Source organism: Erpetoichthys calabaricus, chromosome 3 (assembly GCF_900747795.2).
Source record: "Erpetoichthys calabaricus chromosome 3, fErpCal1.3, whole genome shotgun sequence".
NCBI lineage: Eukaryota > Metazoa > Chordata > Cladistia > Polypteriformes > Polypteridae > Erpetoichthys > Erpetoichthys calabaricus.
In genome coordinates, this window is record NC_041396.2 from 118,699,936 (window position 1) to 118,723,715 (window position 23,780).

The window sequence follows — 23,780 nt, forward strand, 5'->3', positions numbered from 1 at the left end:
TAGAGGAAACAAAATCGTCAGATGCAAGACGCCAGTTTGTGGAAGTCTTTGTGGCCATGTGAGTTAGACATACTAAAAAAATGATGAAGATGCATCCTTTCTTTATTAAGCATTGTTAACAAGGAGGCGTGCTGCCAGAAAATAGCAGTCGTCGTCAAGCTGATTTGCCCCGTGTCTTTGAACAACATATGGATGCCGTTCTTCAAAAGATTCATAGCAATAAAATTTATGTTTCAGTTGATGAAACCTTTGATAGCCAAGACCACATAGTTCTCAACATAGTGATAGGTTAGTAAACATTTGGCTGCATGGTAATTCTTTTATGTAGGCAGTTTTAATTGTACATGAAATTATATTTAACTGGTATTAACAGTCTTTGCCGTAGAAAATGTTATTAGTGAACGGCGCTGGCTGTTAACAAACTGGTTTCCCTTTTAAAAATTAACAATGATGTTTCTGGATTTAATAAATGTTTAAGTCCACATTTGACTCTTCCGTTATAAACTCGGCACCTACAAACCTGGGCAGAAGAGCAGGCTTCTCCTCAGAAGCAACAACCCCTTAGATGCGGGTCTCTCTTTCTTTTTGTTCTTTTTAATTCCCGGATTTAGCAACTTGCAGATTAGTTTGCTTTTGCTTTGTAATTAATTATTTTAAGATATGTAGTAGATGAACCTACAGATGTACTGATGCACAATTTCAATCTGTAAACATTTAAGGTTTAAGAATCATCTATATATATAATTCACTAAGCCGCCAGCGAGCAAGACACCCATGGAGCACGCAGGATGGAGCCACGCCCACCAACTCTAATACCACTGGATACAACGACAACTCACAGAGCCACAGCCACCAACTCAGACGCAGCAACTCACAAAACACACCGTCATTGTATACGACGACAACTCGCAGAGCCACGCTCACCAACTTGGATGCAGCAACTCACAAAACAGGGCGTCATTCGCGTTCGTCTCTGCTACACTCCACATGCACCTCTGAGCCACGTTGACTTTTCATCATTCTTTTCGGTTACGACGCACGACCGCGTCCACCATCGCAAACTGTTTTACACGCCATGGTCTTAGAGTTGGTGGGCGGGTCTCTGTGAGTTGCTCTTGCGAGCGGGCACATGACCAGGCAGTGTGTATGCTTCGAGAACGAGGGTGGACGCGGCAGGACCATCTAAGAAGAAGCATGTTTGTCGCGGATGTGAATCGCTGTATGCAGCGTGTAAAACAATTTGCGAGGGGTATCCCATGGTCTTACAGTTGGTGGGCGGGTCTCTGTGAGTTGCTCTTGCGAGTGGGCACATGACCAGGCAGTGTGTATGCTTCAAGAACGAGGGTGGTCGCGGCAGGACCATCTAAGAAGAAGCATGTTTGTTGCGGATGTGAATCGCTGTATGCAGCATGTAAAACAGTTTGCGAGGGGTATCCCATGGTCTTACAGTTGGTGGGCGGGTCTCTGTGAGTTGCACTTGAGAGTAGGCACATGACCAGGCAGTGTGTATGCTTCGAGAGCGAGGGTGGACGCGACAGGACCATCTAAGAAGAATCATATTTGTCGCTGATGTGAATCGCTGTATGCAGCGTGTAAAACAGTTTGTTTGTCGTGGATGTGAATCGCTGAATGAGCATGCGACGGCAGTCCTCCAATTGTCAGTCACGGACAATTGTATGTTGCCCTCTCCAGAGTTCCATCTTTTCATTCACCTACAGTGGTATCCTCAAACCCACCCCATTTGGACAACTTTGTCTTTCAGGAAGTGTTCACCCATCAATTCATAATTATGTGGCGTATGCTACGCCACGGGTTGGCTAGTTTGAAATAATTTACATAATTATAAGTACAGGTACTGAAGACCAGTACTTTTCAGCAGATGTTCTCTTTATGGAGAACAAAATTTTTACACCTTTTCACAGGCAGCACTTCAGTTCCTTCACAACAACCAGCTGAATCTTAATGACATTTTAGAAGTGGTTACAGACAATGCATCATACTGTCTGAAAGCATACCAGGAAGTTTTAAAAAGGGTCATGCCTAACAGTGTACATTCAACCTGCTTATGTCATGTCATCATTTTGGTGGGAGAGACCCGACAGCGCTATAAAAACAGTAGACCCACGCGAAGTCACGGTTCAGGGTTCGCAGACTGAGTCATTTGCGGATTTTTCCTTAGAACCTAACTATTAATTGTTAGCAGAAAGCGCAAATATCCTCCACAATATTTTATTGCTTTTTTCGTGGCAATACTGTGCTGTAGAGAGAACAGGAAGCAACCACTGAGGGAAACGCGGTTTGGGATGGTGAAAGTAGCCATTCCGAGAGTGGTATTCATTTCTCCTTGCTGCTGATTGACTGCTGCCCTATGACGTGTTTCCAGCCAAGTGGGTTTACCACCACTGAGGGAAACGCGGTTTGGGATGGTGAAAGTAGCCAATCCAACAGCGTTGTTCCATTTCCTTGCTGCTGATCGACTGCTGCCCTGTGACGCGTCTCCAGCTGAGTGTCCTCGTGTTTTCCATTTTGTTAATCTTAAACGCACAAGATGTCGCCGAAACGCCCTGCACCTTCTCAGGCTTCTGGCACTGAGCCTAAGCGCCAGAAGAAGTTTAAAACACTCCAGGAGACGGTTGAACTACTGGATTTGCTCCTGGAACTAAAAAGTTATACTGCAGTAGCACGGCACTATGGCATTAATGAAAGCACTGCACGCTACATAAAGAAGAACAAAGCAGCGATCTGGAGTGCCGTAACTGTAAGTTTCTGTGAAAGTGCCAAAAAGGTAACGACCATAAAGGAATAAAAATACCGTCAGGATGGAATATGCCAAGGCATTGTGGATCACCGACTGCAGGAAGAAGAACATCCCCTTGGACGTTAACATCATCCATCAGAAAGTACGGAAATTGTACCAACAGTTCGCTACAGAAGACAATGTAGCAACTTCCCATCAGTGTTCCTGAAATCTATAAAGAAAAGCCAGCACAAAACCCCACCAGAAGACCACCTGTCCAAAGATACAGCTACTGCTGAAGCACCTGAAGAAGAGGCCCCACCCAAGGAATTTTAAATCCACCACATCGTACTGCACAGCTACTTCATCATCATCATCAATATCATTCATCATTGGTGAGTACCCGTAAATTTTGCTGTATATTATTTAAATAAAATTATTATGTGTTTACTCTACTTATAACAAATTAAACGACAGCGCATACCAAAGAAAACGCGCTTGCATGAATTACAGTACATCGGTATTTTACATTCTAGCACCGTGGGAGACATAGCAGTACAGTATTGTACAGTATACGGGTTTACCTTTACATTGTTTTTAGGTAATGTAGTAAGGTAATTTTTTAGGTAATGTATTAAGCTGAGTTTGCAATCAAATTAAAGTGCTTTGGGGGCATACTGTATTTAGGGTTTAAACTATAAAACTAGGCATTTAAAAGGCATTTTTTAACCACATCTAAAAGTCGCGCTTTTTCACAATTCGTGAGTGCTCTAGGAACGTAACCCCCGCGAATTTTGCGGGTGTACTGTACTTTAGTGATGTGGGTAAAGTCTGCCTTCTTCAAGAAGCCTGCCAGGAACCCATGAAGCAGGGAACACCTGGTGGAAAAGCTAGTTCGAATCAGTAGGGTACCTCGCTGAACATATTCACCTCTACAAAAAGTTTCTTTTAGGTCAAGAACACATCAGCTCAGGCTGTTAAAAATATCCTAGATCCTAAAAGTGAAGTTAACCTTCATCTCAGAAGTATGCAAACTACTAACAGCTCTTACAATTCTGAAGGGCACTCACTGTCCTACTGCAGTCTCAGCATACAGCATCATTAAGGATCTGGGCTCCAACCTAATGGATGGAACTGCAAAATAAGATTCAGTCGTGCTTGTGTGCTGTTTCAATAAAAGGAATGTAAAGTGCCATTTCATTATTGTTTGTTTTGTTGTAGCTGTTGCTACTTACAGTAAAAAAAAAAATCCAAATCAAGGAAAAATAAAACGGTGACAACCGAAAATCAAAAAAAATAAAACAGAATTTGTGAAAAATAAAACGTATTCCATAGGGCCTAACAGCGCACCCTCACTACCACTGATATCAACAACTCATTTGCGTAATCTCTTCCTTCCATCTATCCTCCTCATCCTTGACTACTTGAAGTGTTTTTCTCAAGGCCTGCTCCACTCAACATATGCAGCTTGAGATACTTGCTGAGGACCATGCACTTTGGAGACGGACAATAAATGAACAACAATGGACACATCAACAAGAAGAGAATGGCAAGACATCACCATTGAAACCAACCCACTGAGCCTGCTGGGGCAATTCCCTTGCCCATCATGCCCCCAGGCCTGCCTTTCCCAATTTGGCCTGCTCTCCCACCAGCACACACACTGGAGGGGGTGAGAGTGACAGAGATGGACAAACGGATGGACAGCATCATCATCTGATCAACAGTCAGCCACAACTGACTGATTGACTGGCTGATTGTTTGGATCTCTGTAACAATGTTTTCTGTTTTTGTACTTTTCTGCTGCTATCAAATTTCCTTCTAGAATAATAAAATCTACCTAAACTTAGCCATTTGGGCATTTGCTTAAGAAGTTTTTCCTTCATTTTTAATCTCTTACTCCAATATAGGGTCTTGGGTTTCTAGACGCTATCCTGGCAGTTCTGGGTTTGAGACAAGAATCTACCTTGGATAACCCACCAGTCCATCACAGGTCAGCACAGGAGGTAAATTTAAAACTAGAAACCTAAACAGTACTGATCTTGAGATGTGAGAAATGCTACAAATACCACAAAGACATGGTGAGAACACCATGCAAGAAGTAGTCCTTGGCCACAGGGGAGAATATTTTAATTTCAACTGTTTATTAATTTGTTTTTTTTATTCAGGACACTTATCAGCTGTTACTTCTGTGCAGATATTTTTTCAGATAACACATAACAGAGAATTTTATTTCTAAAGGTTATGCACAATTTAAATAAAATACTAGCATGGCAGCACTTTAGCAAAGATGGTTAACATTCTTCTAATAGCAGATGCTGGAAGTGAAAGAAAGCCTGCCCCACACCTAAATCTCCAAAATTCTTTACATACACATTTGCGTCTGCAGACTTTAAAGGGGTACCACATTCAACTGACAAAAAGCACAAAATGAAAATGTTGAGTGAAAGGCTTAAACAAGTGAAAATCCTAAACACGTAATGATAATACTACATACATCAAAATTTCACATTTTCCCTAACAATTACATGTTTCCATTCAAAAGAATTCATTATCTTATAAAATCATGCTAAGCAATGACAATCAACAAAAGGCATATCATTTAGTAAAGCAGGAATTGATCAAATAACATGTTCAAGAGTAAGCAGATCTAGTGACCTAATATTATTGTTACTTATTATTTGACTAACATCTTTATCCAAGCCGACTTGTAACATTCGAGATACAACTGGTTACATTTCTTTCGTTAAAGATTAAAAGATTAAAGCAGATATACAAATGAAAGTGTGCATGTGCATGCATATGCATAGACACATATACTCACAGTCACCCTTCATATATGAAAGAGCACACAAATATGTAAGGAGGCTGGCTACATTACTGGTTTGCAAGGTTCTATGGCTCTGGGAAAGATACTGTTTAGGTGTTTACTTATTAGTTGTAATTGACCTAAAGTGTTTACCAGAGAAGAGTTTCTAGAACAGGTAATGACCAGAGTGATCCTTTTGACAAGATTTATGACACAGGGACATACAGGTCTGCAACAGATGAAAGAGCGCAGCCAATTATTTTCTCAGCAAAAATCACAACACTGTAATTTATTTTTGGTGTGGACAATTACAGAATCAAATCAATCAATAATGGAGAATATAAGCATTCCTTCAATCACAGCTTTGTAGAATTATAGTAGAATGGGCTAGGAAATATTTAATTACTATAGTCAGTAGAGAAAATACATCCACTGCTGAGCAATCATAAGGATGGAAGCGGTGTTAATCTCCTAGCTGAGAACGTGATAATCATGCCCAAAAATCTGAAGGATTACAAAAAATTAAGTTGACATGAACGGATTGATTAGAAGAAAAAAAGAAAAAAAAAAACATTTTGTTCGCTCACTTTGCATTTTGTAAATTGATAACAAAAAACAATCATTATTTATATTTCTGAAAGCATTCTTTGTTTACAGCATTTTTTCACACCTGCCTAAAACTATTGCACAGTACTGTATATTTATTTTATTTATATATATATATATATATATATATATATATATATATATATATATACATATATACACACACACACATACACATACACATACATACAGTAATCCCTCGCTATATTGCGCTTCGCCTTTCGCGGATTCACTCCATCGCGGATTTTATATGTAGGCATCTTTAAATATATATCACGGATTTTTCGCTGCTTCGCGGGTTTCTGCGGACAATGGGTCTTTTAATTTCTGGTACATGCTTCCTCAGTTGGTTTGCCCAGTTGATTTCATACAAGGGACGCTATTAGCAGATGGCTGAGAAGCTACCCAACTTACTTTTCTCTTTCTCTTGCGCGGACTTTCTCTGATCCTGATGTAGGGGGATTGAGCAGGGGGGCTGTTCGCACACCTAGACGATACGGACGCTCGTCTAAAAATGCTGAAAGATTATCTTCACGTTGCTATCTTTTGTGCAGCTGCTTCCTGAAACGACATGCTGCATGGCGCTTCACATACTTAAAAGCTCGAAGGGCACGTATTGATATTTGACTGAAAAACAAACTCTGTCTCTCTCTCTCTCTCTTTGTCTGCTCCTGACGGAGGGGGTGTGAGCTGCCGCCTTCAACAGCTTTGTGCCGCGGTGCTTCGCATACTTAAAAGCAAACAGCCCTATTGATTTGTTTGCTTTTCTCTCTATCTCTGTGACAGTCACTGCTTCTGACACGCACTCCTTTGAAGAAGAAGATATATTTGCATTCTTTTAATTGTGAGACGGAACTGTCATCTCTGTCTTGTCATGGAGCAGTTTAAACTTTTGAAAAAGAGACAAATGTTTGTTTGCAGTGTTTGAATAACGTTCCTGTCTCTCTACAACCTCCTGTGTTTCTGCGCAAATCTGTGTCCCAAGCATGACAATATAAAAATAACCATATAAACATATGGTTTCTACTTCGCGGATTTTCTTATTTCGCGGGTGGCTCTGGAACGCAACCCCCGCGATGGAGGAGGGGTTACTATATTATATATATATATATATATATATATATATATATACATACACACACACACATACAGTGGTGTGAAAAACTATTTGCCCCCTTCCTGATTTCTTATTCTTTTGCATGTTTGTCACACAAAATGTTTCTGATCATCAAACACATTTAACCATTAGTCAAATATAACACAAGTAAACACAAAATGCAGTTTGTAAATGGTGGTTTTTATTATTTAAGGAGAAAAAAAAATCCAAACCTACATGGCCCTGTGTGAAAAAGTAATTGCCCCCTGAACCTAATAACTGGTTGGGCCACCCTTAGCAGCAATAACTGCAATCAAGCGTTTGCGATAACTTGCAATGAGTCTTTTACAGCGCCCTGGAGGAATTTTGGCCCACTCACCTTTGCAAAATTGTTGTAATTCAGCTTTATTTGAGGGTTTTCTAGCATGAACCGCCTTTTTAAGGTCATGCCATAGCATCTCAATTGGATTCAGGTCAGGACTTTGACTAGGCCACTCCAAAGTCTTCATTTTGTTTTTCTTCAGCCATTCAGAGGTGGATTTGCTGGTGTGTTTTGGGTCATTGTCCTGTTGCAGCACCCAAGATCGCTTCAGCTTGAGTTGACGAACAGATGGCCGGACATTCTCCTTCAGGATTTTTTGGTAGACAGTAGAATTCATGGTTCCATCTATCACAGCAAGCCTTCCAGGTCCTGAAGCAGCAAAACAACCCCAGACCATCACACTACCACCACCATATTTTACTGTTGGTATGATGTTCTTTTTCTGAAATGCTGTGTTCCTTTTATGCCAGATGTAATGGGACATTTGCCTTCCAAAAAGTTCAACTTTTGTCTCATCAGTCCACAAGGTATTTTCCCAAAAGTCTTGGCAATCATTGAGATGTTTCTTAGCAAAATTGAGACGAGCCCTAATGTTCTTTTTGCTTAACAGTGGTTTGCGTCTTGGAAATCTGCCATGTAGGCCGTTTTTGCCTAGTCTCTTTCTTATGGTGGAGTCGTGAACACTGACCTTAATTGAGGCAAGTGAGGCCTGCAGTTCTTTAGACGTTGTCCTGGGGTCTTTTGTGACCTCTTGGATGAGTCGTCTCTGCGCTCTTGGGGTAATTTTGGTCGGCCGGCCACTCCTGGGAAGGTTCACCACTGTTCCATGTTTTTGCCATTTGTGGATAATGGCTCTCACTGTGGTTCGCTGGAGTCCCAAAGCTTTAGAAATGGCTTTATAACCTTTACCAGACTGATAGATCTCAATTACTTCTGTTTCTCATTTGTTCCTGAATTTCTTTGGATCTTGACATGATGTCTAGCTTTTGAGGTGCTTTTGGTCTACTTCTCTGTGTCAGGCAGCTCCTATTTAAGTGATTTCTTGATTGAAACAGGTGTGGCAGTAATCAGGCCTGGGGGTGGCTACGGAAATTGAACTCAGGTGTGATACACCACAGTTAGGTTATTTTTTAACAAGGGGGCAATTACTTTTTCACACAGGGCCATGTAGGTTTGGATTTTTTTTCTCCCTAAATAATAAAAACCATCATTTAAAACTGCATTTTGTGTTTACTTGTGTTATATTTGACTAATGGTTAAATGTGTTTGATGATCAGAAACATTTTGTGTGACAAACATGCAAAAGAATAAGAAATCAGGAAGGGGGCAAATAGTTTTTCACACCACTGTACATATATATATATATATATATATATACACATACATACACACACACACTCTACATACATAAAATCCTAAGCCTAAAAGTGCAACGATGTTGTGCAACAATTTTACATGACTTTTTTGTCATACTTTAAATCGGCTTATTTTAATACCTACATAATCCTACATAATTTATCGAACTTTAATGTGATGTTAAATTTTCAGATTCTTATTCCATTTTTAAATTATAAACTAAAAAATATCAAGAACTCACGTCCCGCAAGACGAGACTTTGTGCCAAGAGATTTAACCACGCCCGGGACTGGAGATAAAAGACAAAAAGAGTAGGACAGTTGCTGTACAGGCTTTTAAATTTTTAAAGCAAACCAGCAGCTGATTGAGCAAAGAGGAGGTTAAAAAAACACTGTATTTGTTTCTCATTGTATCACTGTTTAAGAGGGGGTTTCAGAGAAGCGACCATGTCTTCTTGGGGTGCGTTCAGCCCCCCTCTTCACAACATGAGTGGCAGAAATGCAAAGTGGATGCTGCGTAGCGCAGGCTTGGGGGGTGGGGGGTTGTTGGCGAGCGAAGCAAGCAGAGGGCAAACCCCCTAGTATATAAATAAATTTAATCTAATGTCTCAAACATCCAGAAATCTACTGGCCCCTGAATATAAACTGGTGTGAGTGAAGATGAGGAGCAGTAACAGACATCAGATGGATTAGAAATAGCCATTTACATATTTTCATTAGAACTGACGCATGAGGAATGGGCCTGTAATCACTGAGGAGGCTTATTTCATCTTTTATGGAAACTAGAGCAACAACATACAATTTAAAGCAACCTAGAACAGTACACAGTGCATGAGGCTGGCTAAAGATACCAGTGAAGAGAGAAACAAGATGGCCTACAGTGTTAATTGCAAGTGATTCTTCTGTCTTAGAAACAGCTTCCAGACATTGTATCCCATGATAGTAAAAAAAAAAAGGAGATATGAGGCTTTTGCAAAGAAGTGACTAGTATAAGAATCACTTCAGGAAGGCAAGAGCAAAGGAATTGCAGATACTCAGGTTCTTGTTTTACAGATCTGCTATAAAAAGTACTAATTTTGTCAAGGAGGAATGAATTCAAGTAAATACTGAGAGAGATATGCTTTTATAGCTAACTAGCCAACCCGTGGCATACCATACGCCGCATAATCAGGCTGGGTTTTTAATGATTTTTAAGCACAGGGAAAAAATTAACATTTGAAAAATCCGGAGGAGAGGGGAAGGACGCCCATTACGCCCCATCCGTCATGCTAGTCTGCTGATTTCTCGTTCAGTAACCTGTGAGTAGTGATGGGCGGGGTCAAGCCTCGCGAAGCATCAACACGTTTGAAGCAATTGTGTCGGAAATCGTATCGAAGCTTCGAAGCATTTAACACTCACTTCTCTAGTGACACCTCCTGGCCATTTTGATTAACGTTACAGAAACTTATGATACACTTGAATGACGTCTGTTAAAACTCATATTGCTTTTATTTTTTCGCAGCTACAGACTGACAACGAAGAGAAGGGTTCGTCAGCAGCTTCTAGTGTGTGATGTGTAAAAAATATAAATATAACTTCTTTAACTGCCTTGTGGCGCTGTAGTAGTATGGCTGCTTTGCAGTAAGGAGACAGTGGAAGATTGTGGGTTCGCTTCCTGGTTCTTCCCTGTGTGGATAGCAAATTATCCGCGACAAACAAACTGTTTTACACGCTGGAAACCAACCCACGGCGTAGTATTTCAATGTTTTTTAAGCAGAGGGAAAAAAATGAACATTTGCAAAATCCGTAACGCTGCTTTCAGTAAGTACAATGCACACGAGTTTAGTTTGTTGGTGACTTTTTGCCAGCTGTCTTTCCTGGTTTGGGCTGTTTTTGCAGTGTTACCGCTTGTGCGTATTAAATCTTGAATTCCTTTGAGTAACTAATTAACTAACGAACACCCACCCACTCAGCTCGTGTGAAAAAAATGCGCCCGTTCTTTGATCATTTTGTTGCAGCAATATACATTGTGTTTTCACTCAGCGCGGAGGTGCGCATTCATCTCGGATTATTACATCCAGCTAATCTGCTACATGACTGCGTTTGAAAAACCGACTTATCCCAGATGAGTTTCACCGGCATTAATGATTAGGAATCTGGTTGGAACAAAACACTGTAGCCACAGGGGTTCAGAAGGACCGAGTTTGGGAAACACTGCTGAACACTCGTGGCTCTTGCCAACTCACGGCGTATCATATGTCGCATAATTATGTATTGATGGGTGAACACTTTCTGAACGACACAGTTGTCCAAACAGAAGTGAAAGTAAAATTGAGCCTGGTGCATTCTGTAACTGCATTCTCTGTCTTGTAGCGCAGTGGTAGTGTTGCTGCTTTACAGTAAGGAGACTGTGGAAGATTTTTGGTTCGTTTGGGCTGCATTTGCATTGTTACCGCCTGTGCATATTAAATCTTGAAATCCTTCGAGTAACAAATTAACTAACACCCACCCACACACACAGCTTGTGTAAAAAAATGTGCCCGTACTTTCATCATTTTGTTGCAGCCTATCAAAGACTTGCTGCCCCCAACTCAAGGTGGCTCAGAGGTCGATGTGTAGCGTACAACAGATGAACATAAATGACGCCGTTTATTTCGCCCCAGTTAGTGGGCGTGGCTCTTCGAGTTGTCGTCGTATCCAATGGTCAGAGTTGGTGGGCGAGGCTCTTTCCTACTTGTCGGCGGCTTAGTGAATCCACGCCTCTTCCTGCGTGCTTTCATGGGTGTCTTGTTTTGGTGTGCGTGCTTTCATGGGTGTCTTCCCCTTCTGGCGTCGACTTTGTGAATTATATATATAGACTAGACATTAAGCCTGTTACAATAACAGGCGCTAGAACAGTAGTCCATAAACATTAGTAGGAACAGTCTATATTAAATGGCAAGGGACCCTTTACCTCATTAAATTTTTTCCGTAAAATGCCTGAAATTTTATCTGGCTTTGCTGTCCATAATATGCATTTAATTTTCTGTCACAACAGTGGGCAATCAGCAGATTCTCCCCAGCAACTGATGTAATGTGCGCGAAAATAGATCTACTTTTACTTTACCGGGTCAAGCTTCTTAATTGCAAATCTGACATCCTCAGAGTGAACACTTGCACAACAATGGGGAAGCTGGTCTCCGCATCTCGAGTACCCAATTGGATTTTTTGTGTTTTCTGTTTTAGGTCTTACCTCATTTACCGAAATCCGATCGGATCTTCCGTGCGATATTTTATAGGTCCCATCCTCTGTCTTGTATGACGCGTCAGACGGCCTTTGAAGCATCGCACCGTGCCCCGCGCATGCGCACTTCACCAGAAGACACACACACACACATGGACACTGGACGCACACAGGGGTTTTATTAAAGAGGATAGACTGAAGTCTCTTTCATGCAGAAGAGCTATTGTTTGCTGAAAACTGACCCCTCAGTTCAGTTTATCTTATTGTAAGGGTAATTTTATTCCAGACCAGTTTGTAGGCTTCCTTATCATCAGTTTTATGGCCTGTTTATTTTTCTTGGTGAAGAACCTGTATTTCTTTGGTGAACTAAGACTTTTCATTGTTATAAATTATGATAGTTTTGCTGGTAATGCATATCTCTTCACAGAAGAGGATATAAAATGTTACGGTCAGTATGCTTACATGCACACAGAAAACCAGGATTTGGTGTGTAACCTGGTTAAGGCAGAAACCTGCTTTCTATTTTACATGTGCAAGTAAACCTCTGGAGATCTTTGACAAAATGCTCAGATGTCATTAAATTGCATTAAAAAAAATCATTTTCTTGTTTTATAAATATATTTATTCCTTTATATGCTCTGAAGTAAATAATATTCATCCCCTTTTAACACCCTTGAGCCACCAATGACAACTGATATTAATGTAATAGGTCTGTGGCAAAGAGAGATTTTTAAATAAATAATTGAGTCCCAGAGTGTGCAGACTCCAAATGGGTATGGGTATGCTGGCCACTCAGGGGTCAGTTGGGGTGCTTGGGTGATAGCTCATTCATGTGCAAATGTGAGCAGATCAGTCAGGTGCCTTATTCACACCTCAGAGTAGGTGGAGGACAGCATCTGCACCCAATTGGCAGTATACAGGGAGTCTGCACAGCAAAGAGGGGATAAGTTCAAAAAGATATTTTACTTGTAAACTTGATAGCTTTGTATCTTCTTGATAAACATCTTATGAACATTTGATAGATCTGCAGCTTTTTTAAGGGGTTATACTGTTTTATTTATTGTGTGTGTCATACAGTACAAGTTTTGGTAAGAAACAAATACTGCATAATTAAAATGATAATTCATATTTACACTTATGCCTCAAAAATTAAAAATGTTTGGCTGGTACAATGGAAAAAAACACCCATATAAATATAGTGAATGTATATTTTAACAGCAAAAAAAGCTGTAGTGCAATTAATGTTTAAAAATAATTTCAAAATTATAAGTGCATGTATATTTAAATTTAAGCATTGTTCAAATACCACTATCAATTAACTGAAACAATGTGCGAGAATATACATAGATTTTTTAAGATAAATGGCGAAATAAAATGTGGCAGGCTATAATTAGAAGAAGCAATTTTCTTTTCTTTTAACATTAATAAAGAACATAATACTTCTACTTATCTGGTTATGCAGGAGCTTACGTGGTTTAAAGGGATAAAGAAGAAAACAAATAATTGGAAACAATATCGGAATCTGCCAATTAAGTCACAAGAAATCAGTATTGGACCAAAAAAAAAAAAAATCTGATTAGAACATCCCTATCCATCACTATAATCAGGGAGTTTGTGTGAATGTTCTCCACATTTGTACTGTATTCTGCCAACTGTTGCTGTGCATCATTTGTGTTGAACTTGGGCAAGATGCAAACTCTCATGAAAATTATTGAAGAAAATTCTTATGGTGAATAGAATAATTTAAAATTAGTAGCAAATAAGTCCAGATTTTCAGTGCAGTGCCTCAAACATATAGAAATGTCATAGCAACACAACAATTTTTATTAATATAGCAGTAAATTTCAACACCTTTCAACTTATTGCAAAGATTTGCATTGCTAGGGGCTCTGTAAAGCAAGAAAGCCAGCAGTTCTAATGCAGAGTCAGGGATATAGTACATTAAGCCACATTTACACAAAGCAATATTCAGTAACAAGAAAATAATCCTTACTTGTTGTGAGAAAATTAACTTCATGATTTTGTACTGCAGTGGTCTGATATTGGATAACAACAGACCAGGAAGAGGTGCTCAAAACCCTTGGCTCCTGAAGCACATGAGAGACTCTACGTGCTTCCCCCCACTCTGATTCGGAAGCACGTTACAGGACCTAGAGTTTGCCATCAGATGGTTCACAAGTAGTGATCCCATGAGTAAGAGTACTTGTTCACATGAAGCTGTTCAAAGTCTACAACCAACAGTCAGTAGCTGATCTCAACTGTAAGCAATCCTCATTTTATTACATAAAGCAAAGTTAACAGACAAAAACACAAGACAAATAAGCTGCAAACAAACAACCATGTCTCCCCTGATCGGTGCCGTACTGTGGAAATTGCCCTGTGAAAATTTCTGCTTTAAAAATGTGCTTAGTGAAAATAGAACACCAGTTTTCTAAAACATAAGCAGCTCCAAGCTTCTGTTTAACTTAGGTTATCTCTTGTATGTAGATGTTTTTGAAATAAAGAAAACAACTGTGTAAATATAAAATTGAACTACTCCTGGGGCAAAAGGTTGTGAACAATCTGGTGTGCAATATGCAAGATGAAATGCTGTCATGTACCTTGGCCATTGTGGTCTGTAAAATCCTCCAAATAATAAGTTTCTCTCCAGAGACCAACCATGCCCATCCACTTTCATCCACATGAACAGTAATCTGATGGTCAGCTACAAAAGAAAAATAAATGGTAATGATATACAAATAGCACTGCAAAAAATGTTTAGTATTTTTATATTGTAAATTTAAATAGTGAATACTAATATGAATATAAATGATTAAACTGTGTATTTTAAAATTTACAATAAGGAAAAAGAGAAAGCCGGTTACTCTTTTTCACAAAGCTATATAATTCAACCTAAGAAAGTGGCATATTGATTAGTCAATTTGATGAGAGGGGATCAGATCATTAAACTTCCTCTTAGTTCAGGTGTTGCACATACCAAAAGAATTTGAGACCCAAATGCTTGATTTTCAACTGAAGAGTTCACCATTAGTACAATTTACATTGTTATTTCTTTTGTCTACATTATTTACTGTACATTTATGAAAACAATAAAAACATCTTCAAAAAAACCTTTTTTATTCATTTAATGTCAAATAAAAACAAGCAGGAGGAAAAATAAAAAAAATTATAAATGTTTTCAAACCTTAAAATTTGAGCAGAATGATTTTATGCAAAAATATTTTTTACTGAAATGGTTAAATCAAAAAGGTGTAAATAATTGTAAGGATTTGCAAAATTCAACATATTTAAAAATTACCTTGCATATAAAAAAAAAAAAAAAAACTAGGCTGGTACAAGTAGTGGCTAAAATACAACAATGCACAAAAAAAGCTTACATTTTAAAATGACATAATATTAATGTATTAATACTTATGATACCATAACGCTACCACGGTCAAAACTTGCACATGACACATTCAGAGATTTTTGGTATTTGTTTACAGTAATTCCAAATATAAAATTATATTCAATAATAACATTTTATTTGAAATACCAAAAACATTAATGTCCGTAACTGGTGGACTGATTGATCTCCAAGGTTTTCTTTAAAACAATGCCTGACAATCGTACAAAACTGACTGACCATTGAAGATTTTTGGAAAATAGAAATATGGGCCAAGTTATACTCTGGTCTCACTGCCTTAGAGCTTGAATTTACATATGGTTATAGTGATGAGACATTTTTATTTAAAACTCCACAAAGTTTAACTTAGTAAAGTGGGAAAAGCACCAATGTCCTTTCTGTACAAAGAAACAAAAATACATTTGCTAATGTATGTTTTACCCTAATTTGGTGTGAATTCGTAATGAATACTTTGATTGCACAATAATGCAACATAACAATTGCACCTCAGCTGACTAAAGTAAGGAGGTACCTCACAATGAAGTTATGTGGCACTGAGGTAAACCCCAAGGTGTGGCAGATGTGAGGGTTGTCCTCTTTAGAGGAGTTCCACCGAACAATAGAGAATAAGTTGTCATGGACCAACATGTACCTAAATGAAGGAAAACACAGTGTTCAAACCAGGGGTGATAGACTCCTCTGAAGAAAGTAGGTGAAGGAAAGTTCATATTAGAAAATGAGCCAACAGCAAAATTGGACTTGTAATGGACAAACTCCATGTTTCTGGAGATGTAATATTTCAACCTCAGAACAGTTTATCAGTAGTAACGGGCAAAAGTCTTCAGTAACAAAGTATACATAATGTACACATGCTAAAAAAATGTAAATTGGTCGTTTTGCAAGAAAAATTACTTTCAGTATATGATGTCACACATGTGCATGTGAGGCAGTTAAAGGGCTCAAAAGAAGGTACTTCTATACCAAACCAGGGGATGGCAGAGTGCACTAATCCTTTCTCTTTTGTCCCTACAGACCAAACACAGGAACACCCATCTGGACTCAATGATGTCACTTCTGGTTTCAGTTCAGATGATGATGCAATTTCCCCTGCCTGACTTTAAACACTGTCATATTCCATCTGCCAATCAGTTCTGTTTTGGACTCGTATCTGTAGATGTCCTCGCATTTATTTATTTTTACAGCCATACTTCAAGTATACAGGAGGCTGCCCCACACCTTTTATCTGTTTCAAGGTGTATTCTTTCCACAATGACTAATATTGAGCAATATGGAGACAGACTACTGACTGTAGCCAGGTCTGTATCTCCAGGTGACCTGGCTGTCACTGATTACAACCGTAAGATATTCTGCGAATGAATGTGAATAATATTGCATCTGTGCCACAATGTTTTCCAAAATGTACTATACAGGTCATAAAATGAGTTATTCCAAATATCATATACAGTGATCCCTCGCTATATCGCGCTTCGCCTTTAGCGGCTTCACTCTATCGCGGATTTTATATGTAAGCATATTTAAATATATATCGCGGATTTTTTGCTGGTTCGCGGATTTCTGAGGACAATGGGTCTTTTAATTTCTGGTACATGCTTCCTCAGTTGGTTTGCCCAGTTGATTTCATACAAGGGACGCTATTGGCAGATGGCTGAGAAGCTACCCAACTTACTTTTCTTTCTCTCTCTCTTGCGCTGGCTATCTGTGATCCTGACGTAGGGGGTGTGAGCAGGGGGGCTGTTCGCACACCTAGACAATACGGACGCTCGTCTAAAAATGCTGAAAGATTATCTTCACGTTGCTACCTTCTGTGTGCAGCTTTTAAGTATGCTGCACGGTGCTTCGCATACTTAAAAGCTCAAAGGGCACGTATTGATTTTTGACTTTGTTACTTTGTTTGTCTCTCTCTCTCTCTCCTCCTGACGGAGGGGGTGTGAGCTGCCGCCTTCAATAGCTTTGTACCGGCGGTGCTTCGCATACTTAAAAGCCAAAAAGCCCTATTGATTTGTTTGCTTTCCTCTCTGTTTCCTTTGAAGAGGAAGATATGTTTGCATTCTTTTAATTGTGAGACAGAACTGTCATCTCTGTCTTGTCATGGAGCACAGTTTAAACTTTTGAAAAAGAGACAAATGTTTGTTTAAAGTGTTTGAATAACGTTCCTGTCTCTCTACAACCTCCTGTGTTTTTGCGCAAATCTTTGACCCAAGCATGACAATATAAAAATAACCATATAAACATATGGTTTCTACTTCGCGGATTTTCTTATTTCGCGGGTGGCTCTGGAACGCAACCCCCGCGATGGAGGAGGGATTACTGTATACCTATGTCTCTGTTTTTTTTTTGTCAGTGCGGCTTTGACATCATGGACCATAAGGTGCATACTAATTCAGCGTGAGCAGGAACACTCAATAAAACTGAATAAAAAAAAAAATCAAGTGACGGTGAGATACGAAGAAGGCAGATTCACCAGCGTTTGTGTGTCAGCTTTTATCCATCCAGATCAGAGAATGTCCAGTTCAATTGCCTCAAAACACCACTCACGTCTACAGTTATTCCCAGTTTCAAATAAAAACTAACAACGGCAGATCCCTCGGTGTGTGTTGGGGGGGGTGTGGTAGTATGTATCGTGATCATGACTGAGAGAATAATACTGGAAAAAAAATGCTAACTTTTACAAGTATTATAAATGTACACCGGCTGTTACACACACAAACCAAATGTATGTGTTTATTGTATAATATTAACAATAAGAGCAGCTCACTACTCAAAACGGTAAATATAGGCGGCAGTCAGGATCGAACCGGAGACTCTTGATTACAAGTCAGCAATTCTTAATGCTTCGCCATGGAAGCTGTTCATCCATGAACCTTTTGTGAAAGTGTTTATTTGATATTTGGACTTCAGGCTTCAAACATTATATAGTTTATGCCTACATGTTGTCATTTATTACTAAAATATGAAAAACGTTTCTGTTTTAACAATGTGTTTACACAGATTATTGTAGAAATGGAACATACATGAAATGCATGTGTTCCAAATAACGATCTATTATTTTCACAACTCCAGCACTTCACTCCCAGATAATCAAGGCATGAACTGGGAGAACTTTGTGCATGTTCTGCAGCGGTGGGCAGATGGAATAGCTGCTTGCTGCTCGTCTTTATCGGCACATTTACAGGACAAAAGAAGCTGACGGAGAGGTGCGAAGGGATTTAAGGTGGGCCGGATTTACAAGTTTTATCGTAGGATTTGGTAATTCTAGTGTTAAAGGACAGGATCTTGGTTTTTATCCAGGACACTCACAAGCCCAGACACTCAGACTCCTCGCTCAGTCTCTGGAGCGCTCCAATCAGAGCCTCCATTGACTCCACGAAGATCACAGAATCGTCAGCAAAGTCAAGATCCGTGAACCTTTCTTCACCAACAGATGCCCACAGCTGCTGGACCCCACGACCTTGCCCAGCACCCAGTCCACACAAGCATTGAACAGAGTAAGAGCAAGAACACACCCCTGACTAACCCCAGAATCAACTGGGAAAAACACAGAGGTCCTGCCTCCACTCTGCACAGCACTCACAGTACCAGTGTACAGGCCAGCCCATGATATCCAGCAACCTCAAGGGGATCCCGCGAACCCTCAGGATGTCCCACAGGGCAGCTTGATCAACTGAGTTGAACGCTTTACAAAAATCGACAAAGGCTGCAAAGAAACTCTGCCAATATTCGCGTTTGCGCTCCACGAGAACTCTTAGTGCCAGGATGCAGTCGATGGTAGACCTCTTAGGCGTAAAACAAGACTGTACCGGTCGCTGGTAGGTGAGCAAGTGATCACGGATCCTATTGAGGACAACCCTAGCAAGGACCTTACCTGGCACAGAGAGCAGTGTTATCCCCCTGTAGTTGCTGTAATCTAGGCGATCACCCTTCCCTTTGCAGATAGGGATGACAAGTCCCGTTTTCCAGTCAGTTGGGGTGATGCCAGTCTCCCAAATGGAAGCAAAGATTGCTTGCAATGCCAGGAGGACAGCCTTACCACCAGCCTGAAGAAGTTCATCCCGGATACCACAGATTCCTGCAGCCTTTCCTCCCCTCAGTTGGTTCACCACCTGTGCAATCTCAGTGAGATTGGGTGGTTCACAACTAATTGCAGGATCAGCTTCAAAGACCGTGGACCCAGAGATATCCAACATCCTAGCAGGAGGATTAGCTTTGAACAACTGCTTAAAGTAGCCAGCCCAGCGGGTCACAACTTCAGTGTCATCCGTAAGGACCATTCCATCAGCCGCCCTGACTGCGACTCTCCGAGGAACAGATTCGGATGTGCATAATGCCACAAGACCAGCAAAATAATATTTCCAGCAGACTTAAAGCTGCATAAAAGCATTACTTTTGTTGTAAACTTGGAGACCAAGATAAAGCATGAGCAGCTCACATGTGCTGAAGTATTTGCTATTTGGGTCTGACATTGTGGCTGAATGGCAAATGGAAGAAAACAACATTTGCTGTACCCATGGTGTTGCAGGAACCAACAAACCATTATTCAAATTGTTATTTTTGTATGACAGATATTGTTTGTTTGGGAAAAGATTTCATCAAGTTATAAAGGGAAAAAGGGAAAATTTACTCCAAGCATGATGGGTAACTACTGTTGGTTCTTGAAAAGAGAGACGGATGTGCAGTGCAAGCGCAAAAAGCAAGTGCCTCGAACATTTTTTTAGCACGAAAACCTCAATTTCATATTGAGGTAACTTCACATAAACATGTTTTAACGTGTCTCTGGTATTGTCTTCTGGTTTGTTTTCAGAATAAACACATCAAAACAATTTTGGTGGGACATAGTTCAAACTCCAGATATCGTGTTGATATATTGATATTCAAAAGTGTCTAAACGTCAACAATGTGCTATCTTAATTCCAATTTCACTTATGAAATCAGTGTAAAAACTTAGGAAAGAGCTGGTCTGAAGCTCCCTGTACAAATATTATATTTTTTTTTTAATAGACCAGTGTTATTGGACTTCCTGAATTTTCAAACTCTGCTTTTCTGTATTAGGACCTTGTTTGCCTGGATTTTGTTTTGATTAAGTCACCTTCATTTTGCCGTTTATGCTCTAAGGAGCTCGCTTTTGTTTCAGAACATTTTCTTCTGGAAGTAAAACCTTATGTAAAGAAAAAATTTAAAGTGTTTGCCCTTGTTACTAGCCAGGTTTGGCTGTTTTCCTCTGTAGTGGACATTTTTTTGTTAGTGCTTTTTTGGGACTTGCATGTCTTGGGACTCCTAAGTCAAGTCACATTTCTGATAACATTTCCTGTACTCATTTTTTGTTACAGGTGTCTGAAGTCTCCTGCATTTTTTTCCCTATATTTCTTCCATGATAGCAAATCTTCCCATCAGTCTAGATTTCAATTTCATAAACAAAAAGAAGTCACAGAGAGCAAAATCTGGTGAATACAAAAGATTCAAAAAAATAATCTCATTGTTTTTGATTAAAAACTCTTTGACTGACAATGCAGTGTGTTCAAGTGTGCAGTCATGGAGCAAAACACATCCTGAATGCACCACTGCTCCAAACAAATTTTCCCTGATACTTTACCGTAGATGCCTCAGCACTTCAGTGTAACATTACTGGTCAACATTCTGTTCATAAACTCTTTATGAGCAAGTCTGTCACTGTCAAAAAACAAATGACTATTGTCTCTTCAAAATCTTTCTTGATAACTTCAAGGAAAATAAATAAATGCCAGAAATATGTATTTGATCAATACTGCAACATTCCACTTGATGAAGTGATCAACCACCCTCTAGGCACATGATACCTAACAGCGTATCCAATAACTACATCCTACCCCTTTGCTATTGGCCGATTTTGGGTATTCTTGGGTTCCCCCTCATATATTAATTCCAATATAAAAATCTGAGTTTTGTTTCAATTTTCCACATTAGTCAGACATTACTGTTTGGAGAATTGCACAGTTGCCACTCCAGCTCTTGGCCTCTCGCTGGAGGTAAACTCAAAAAATGGAAAAACTGCCAAACTGTTTGATTAAGTGTATCTTACTAGTAATTTTTCATAGTCAAAACCAAAGAAACAATGTAGCTTGTAGCAACGAGACATCAATGTTTTATAAAGCAATGAAAAAGTAATTTACAATCGAACTGTTACAAGGGTGTATGTCAAGCTTTTTAATCATTGATTAAAATATTCAATTTTACCTTTCTGGTTTTTCTCTCAAAACATAAAATTTAATATAAAAAATTAAAAACAATCACACTATGCAACTCCTGATCAGCGCTCTGTTGCTTTAAATGCGTATATACTTCTGTGCACCAAAAAAAAAAATCAGATGTACATAACAGAAATGTACAATTTGGTGCACAGTAAAAGTGGGTTTTAGGCAGAAGTTAACTACCATATTTGGTATTACTCAAATAATTGTGTGTGTGTATGAGGAATACTGTGGGCTAACAAGTTAACCTTACCTCATTTACTTTGCCTTATATAAAACTGCACTCCTCCTCCGCACCATGTGTACGGTACTTCATTGAGAAACAACACGTATGGTGAGCATGTACGGTGAGAGTGTGGAGTACATAAAAGAATTTTTCTGAAGCTCTCTGTGCACTCTTTCAAGTTTTCTAAACAGCCTCAATAAGAAAAGTGATGCCAAGCTAACATTAAACTATAACTGATCCTGGAGTCGGAGTCGGCAAAAATGTACCGACTCCAACTCCTAATAAATTTAAATTGTAATGAAAAAAAATACAGCAAATTCAAATGTCCCATTTCACAAACAATAGTCATAATTAAGTACTTCTCTGATGTAAGAATAAAGCCCAGTGTACAGTTATAGTCGTGTTACTACTAGTGTGAAGTTCAGCTGAGCTATTATACAACCTGACATTCACATATGCATTTTCATTTTATTTCAGATATAATGTGTTTAACAAGTTAATCTGAGTGTAAGCAAGTGTAATGATGTAGGTGGAGGTGTGTGCTATGGCCTGATGTGTGTTCAGGTGTTCTTGTCTTTTGTTTAAACTGGCCAATACGGTAGAGAGTCAGCTTTCTAGCCAGTAGGTCTGTGGTTAAATGACGTGCATGTTGCCTTCCTTCAATCAACATGGAAAATACATTAGCATATTAAATACAGAGGAGTCGAAGGATTTATCTACTGACTCCACAGCCCTGCTATGAACTCTGCCTTTCTCGCCTGGGAAAAAGATCATGATGACATTTAAATGTCTTGTGAGCACTGGAATTCTTGAAGTTTAAAGGAATATTCCACCAAAAATGATATTTCATTTCCAGGAAATATGTGATTCCTATAACACTGTTAATAACACTGTATTTTAACACAAAATTCAAACATTTTGTGTGTTTTGATCATACAAACAGATAAGAGACATGTGGATTATGTAACATAAGCTATGTAAGAATTATTTTTTCCATGAATGTTTTCACATTGGTTTACCATTTTCCAAAACTGGTTCCACAGAGTTTGAATCTTTAATATCTAAGTTCCCCATGAAAACATGAGATTAAAAATTCTTCTCAGCCACTGCTACAAAGTACACCAGTAAATAATATAGAAAAAAAATATTTTGGGTGGAGTATTTCTTTAACTGAATAAAAGTCCATATCTTCAGCTTATAGGAAGAAAATGCTCTATTGCTCAAATCACTGCAATACATAAGGGAAATGGAAATAAGTTTTTAAGTAACCATGGTTTTTTGGAAAAAGCTGTATATACAAATGGGGAAAAAACATCTCCCTAACAAATATAAATATAATGAAGGAATTGTAAACTTGTTACTTGCTTGTATCTTCTCAAAAAGAATTTAAAACACCTACCATCAACCACTGCCAGAGTTTCCAGAACTTTGACTGGAAGTGCAGATCCAAAAGTATGAACATCAAAATGTAAAGTTTCACGGACAGCAGAATTTTGTGTCCTTGTGAGGTTGCCTCTGTAATTAAAAAAATAATAATTTTCTTCATCTTTCTGTAGTTAATGTTCAAAGGATTCCAACAGCATTACTAATCAGATTATGACTAGATACAATGTAACTTTAGGAAAGTGTCTTAAACTACCATACCACAAAACATTTTAATATTCTTTTTAGACCAGTTTGATTTTGTATAAGATTTTTTTGGATTAAAATAGACCAATCTAACTGCTATTTAAATAAACAATTTAACTATTAAAGTCCATTCTAAAATATTGAAGTTTTGGGACAATAGTTAGTTATTGT

At 39.0% G+C, this 23,780-nt stretch overlaps 1 protein-coding gene across 1 annotated transcript in view; it reads right to left on the reverse strand.

Annotated features, from left to right (window-relative positions):
• The window catches only part of nup133 (nucleoporin 133), a 191,558-nt gene that overhangs the window by 154,003 nt on the left and 13,775 nt on the right, over positions 1 to 23,780 (reverse strand). The window contains exons 2-3 of the mRNA XM_028797315.2: positions 23,380 to 23,495; positions 14,728 to 14,831 (exon numbers count right to left, since the gene is read on the reverse strand). Of these exons, the coding sequence (XP_028653148.2) occupies positions 14,728 to 14,831; positions 23,380 to 23,495 (220 nt within the window). The remainder of the gene's footprint in view (positions 1 to 14,727; positions 14,832 to 23,379; positions 23,496 to 23,780) is intronic.